General features: G+C 43.6%; 1 protein-coding gene across 4 annotated transcripts in view; it reads right to left on the bottom strand.

The window, feature by feature from the left end:
• tiam1b (TIAM Rac1 associated GEF 1b) overlaps positions 1 to 4655 on the bottom strand; it is a 53350-nt gene that overhangs the window by 17144 nt on the left and 31551 nt on the right. For 3 of the 4 annotated variants that reach the window (XM_034865584.1, XM_034865590.1, XM_034865596.1), the window contains exons 7-13: positions 3829 to 4014; positions 2354 to 2500; positions 2128 to 2205; positions 1263 to 1433; positions 1061 to 1165; positions 481 to 562; positions 119 to 205 (exon numbers count right to left, since the gene is read on the bottom strand). In XM_034865584.1, coding sequence (XP_034721475.1) covers positions 119 to 205; positions 481 to 562; positions 1061 to 1165; positions 1263 to 1433; positions 2128 to 2205; positions 2354 to 2500; positions 3829 to 4014 — 856 coding nt within the window. The remainder of the gene's footprint in view (positions 1 to 118; positions 206 to 480; positions 563 to 1060; positions 1166 to 1262; positions 1434 to 2127; positions 2206 to 2353; positions 2501 to 3828; positions 4015 to 4655) is intronic. The other variant, XM_034865603.1, reaches the window with a different exon arrangement.

Below are 4655 nucleotides of genomic sequence, written 5' to 3'. Positions count from 1 at the left end.
ATGGAAAACCAAAAAAAGCGAGTAGACCCGAGGCGAGTCGAGTAGATACCACGCAGTGGAAAACCGCCATAAGTGTCTTCGAAGGGAGTTCATTAGATGGAAATGAAGGGTAATGAACCTTTGGCGAAGGCTAATCCGCCCGCCTTCACATCCGTGATGTAGAGCTGCTGTACTCCATCCTCCTCCACCACAGAAATGGAGAAACCTGGAGGAGGAGAAGGGAAGAGAGAGAGGGACGGGGGACTATTATATAAAACACATCAGGGGGATTTGCACAGTACAAACAGGAATGGTCTAGAAAGAAGAAAAAAAAAAGGTTATGTATAGGTCAAAGAAAAGCAGTTATTACGCTGTAAACAACAGCACCAAGGATAAAATCTTTGACATTGAGATCATTACATCATCTCAACTTAAAAGAACAAATAATATAAATTAAATTGTGTAAAAGAAACAACACAGGATCATTTAAATGGTTCCTACCGTAACCAATCATGCAGGATTCATCTCTGTCAAACTGGATCACTTTCGTAATTTTGGAGCACAGCTCAATTTCTTTGTAAAGCTGTGAAGAACAAAAAGAAGTTATTATATAAATCATGAAATAACAGCCTATTTTATTCATATTCTGGTGGGTGGGTTATTGACAGCATGTAAGACGGTGTTAATTTCGGCATTCTTGGACAAAGCAGCTCTAGCAGAGTCTTTATGCTGGTCTAGGACGTGTCATGATTACATGACTGAAATATTCAAGTCAATACAGATATTGTTTATTAAGGCTCTCCATGAATAGATTTATGTTTCGGTGCATGGTACTCCCAGGTAGACATTTCTCTCATGAGAAAACGTGAATTTGAAAGGACAAAAATCCAAAGCCTATTAATAATTCCCAACAAAAGGATGCTCTTATGGTCTGTGGGGTTCTCCATGTGGGGATTCCTCATGTATTCTAATGCAATTACTAGCATTAGTTTATTCAGTTTCTCTACCTTTATAATCATAAGATTCTGGTGAAGGAGGGGGGGGGATTAGGATCATCATCATCAAGCAGGTGGTTACATACCAAGTCGCACACATCCTCTTCTGGTTTGGGAATGTATAATTGCACTTGGTTTTCGATAAGGAATTTGAGACGCAAGTAGTGCTTGGTGGGATCCAGCTGGTGAGCCTGCAGGATGAGGGAAAGAGGATTGGTTGTTTGATCGATCACGCACGCACGCACGCACTCTCCTTTGGTCAGGTCATTTAAGGAAGGCCGCGGTTACCTTGCAGATAGTTTCCAGAACGCACAGTGCTGACTCCCCTGGCTGAATGATGGTTAGCACCGGCTGGTCATTTGGCAGACACACCCAGGAGGGGGTGAGGTGGTCAGGGACCCAGATGTCACTTTCCGTGCTGGGCTGTGGAAGGCTTTTCACACATCCTTCCTCACTTTTCTTTGTACAGAGACATTAAAACATACTTACTAAACAGTCTCATTGCATGAACATATACCTTTATGAGGTTTTTTAACATTAATATGAGTTCCCCCAGCCTGCCTATAGTCCCCCAGTGACTAGAAATGTTGGTAGGTGTAAACCGAGCCCTGGGTAGACTCAGAAATGGCACATCCCATGGAAAGCTCATTGTTGGACTGGCTCTAGTGGCTGGAACTCTGCACCAAAGCTGAATTTTTTGGAAAGACACTTCAGATCCAGTATTAGGGGACCATTAAGGTCTAAACAGAAGAGACTTCAGATACAGTATGAGGGGACCACTAAGGTCTATATAAAGAGACTTCAGATCCAGTATTAGGGGACCACTAAGGTCTACATAAAACCATCCAAATAGCACCATGTCATGGGACCTTTAAGTCTGCTGCTTTAGTACAGATTCAATTTTACTATGTAATCACATTTTCCTGCAAAGTTTGGTTTGATGAAATTGGGTGATCATTTCCCTAGTACGTTTTAATAATTACCAAAAATAATCTCTCATCAGTGCTTCCCTATGGGCCTACTCAGGAAACAGAGGGATAATATTTCATTTGCTGTCTCTGTTGGCTAAATATTAGGTTGAGCAATTTCCCAGTCAGGTCTGACCTACACCTCACTGTCAAAGGTCTGCAGACAGAGAAGGAGTTCTCCTTACTGTATGTTCCTTTGCAAGATCAACATGTATGCCATCTACAGGCTTTTTCACTGGCTCTCCGCCATCAGCAAAGACCTGCTGGGACAAAAAAGAGGTGAAGCGGTCATTACTCAAGCAGAGCCGTGGAGGATAAATGCTTGAGGAAAAGACTAAATCATTTTTGTGTGTGGTCATGGCAGTTCTATTGATTGCTTTAAAACTTGAAAAAAAGTCAAATATTGCAGACCTGATTGATACTGGGATAGGCTTTTGTTTTTTTCTTTGAGGTAGTGTCCAGACCCCAAAGGGAAGAGAACCTGCTCTTGCGCTTGCTGCAGGAACGAGACATGGCCTGTGTTCTTCGTCTCACTCCGTTCTCTGTGCGTGCTGCCACCTGCAGAAACATCACGACTTAGTCAGGGCTCAAACATGCAAATGACACGTAGACAACAATCCAAATCACTTTTTGAAAAAATGTTCGGCCAGCATTAATCCTTTTATACAGCGTATTCTAAGCAACATAAGACCTGAACTAGGTTAGGGGATGCCATAAAAAAGAGTCAATAAATGGACATGGCACTCATTCTGTCTTTTTGTTTCCATCAGCCCTTTTTGGGCATAGTGCTGATAGAAGTATTCACGGGAGTAGAGATGAGCAAATTAGTGAGAGAGTGAAACCATAGGAAAGATTAAAAGAGGAGAGAGAGTGTGTTGTTAGGCATCCCACCATGCGGTCTTGCAGCTCAAACGCCCACCTGCGTTGGTGGTACCTCACTGATCTGCAAACACGTTTCTAAAAATCCAATAGATGTTTTCCTGTGCTACCAGTGCCTTTAGCTGTGAAGCACATGATCTCAGTACAGCAGTGGGAGGAAAAACTGAACCAAAACTGAACCAAATAGGTGCGCTGCATGAGACCCGGGCCTCAAAATAGAAATCATGGAAATTAATTTTAGTTTCTGGAATCAATTGCCAAGAAAGTCCCTATGTGTCCACAGAGATGACAGTTTGCATTTAAAAGAGATACAATATTTTGCCCTGCTTGCAATTGAAGGACTATATATATATATATATATATATATATATATATATATATATATTTAAAACAGTATATTGTTTACAGAGATCCCCCGAGAATTGAAAGGTTACAGGTTTGATACCTACAAGTCTGGCTTTCAGCAGACCAAGCATTGAGCGTTGGTCGGGGGGGGGGGGGGGGGGGGGGTGCATTCTTTCTGCACAAGAGGCGGGACCAGAGGGCATAGTTCATATGACTGTACGCAATTGGATAGTCCTTCAACCAATCAAAAAGCAACAGCGCCATCAACGGGTTGCTGCTCTTCAGTGGTGTTTTGTGGCCGCTATCTTGAATGTAAACAAGAAGCTGATTGGTCGCTTCTCTATCGACATCTTGTTAAACCCACCCGCCAGATAGATAAGCCAGTTTGTGATTGGTTCCTGCAAAAATTGTGAACTGAAGCAGGAGAATTAAATGTGCAGCTTTCCAGACCGAGCTGGTGGGAGAAATGTAATCGCCAGCAGAGTGGGCGGGGCTTACCCAGTCTTACCTGTTACAACAGTTTGTGTTGCTGAAGCATACTCCACTATATCATTTTAACCCCAAATGTTGTACATACGTGTCATGACGAATGCATACGTTTCATAAAACCCGATTAAATAAGGATATTTACTAAAGATGAGAAACAAAGAGGTGATATTTACCAGTGCATGGAAGGAAGAGACAGAGAATATACCCAGCCGGCCCATTGCAAGCTTGGTGGGGCGAGAGGCAACAGCCAGGAGGCGTTTGGGGTTGGGCAGCTCTCCTCCCTGCAGGCTGGCCAGGTAGCACCTGAAGCGGAATAGATCCATGTGAAACTGCTCCAGGTTCTGCTCCCACAGGAAGATCTGTACAGTGAGCAGGGACACAACAACACATTCAGTTGCAGAGCTCTTGTATTTCAACTTTAGACCAAGATGAAGCATCTCCTCTCTGCCCCAGAAGCTCAGTTACCAGTTTGCTTCAAGTGTTGCCAAGCTGCGCTCTCTGTTTCTAATGGTTGGATGTTTACTGGGGCAGTAGAGCAGGACAATGTGATTATTCACTGGGCCGTCCCCTCCCAGTCCTACACTGGTGTTTGGAAGAGGCAGCCAGTGCCATGGCGGAGGGCTCTGTATCACTGCCAAGTAGCCCAGAGACGGAAAAGAAACAATACTGCAACTTCCACTGGCAGATAGAGGCTGGGAGCAGGCCTAAATCCATTCAGCTCGGCACAATGTGGAACCTGACACCCCCAAACTGAACCGCTCCAGCCAGGCCCTACCTAACTGCATCTCCCTTCACTGTAAACAGACCTATTAAAAGACAATATGAGCTGTGCAAATAATTGAAAGAATGGAAGGCTAGCGACTGCAAAAAAAGCTGCCTTGCCTTTAGCAAACAATATGTAACTTAAATTCATGTTACATATTGTTTGCGTATATTGTTTCCCTGTTTGCGTAGGTTTCCTCCCACATAAAGACATACATGCCACATAACGCCTGCACTG

The sequence above is a fragment of the Etheostoma cragini genome, chromosome 3, assembly GCF_013103735.1.
Source record: "Etheostoma cragini isolate CJK2018 chromosome 3, CSU_Ecrag_1.0, whole genome shotgun sequence".
NCBI lineage: Eukaryota > Metazoa > Chordata > Actinopteri > Perciformes > Percidae > Etheostoma > Etheostoma cragini.
The sequence above is the reverse complement of the archived record's forward strand: the minus strand, read 5'-3'. Positions and strand labels throughout refer to the sequence as shown.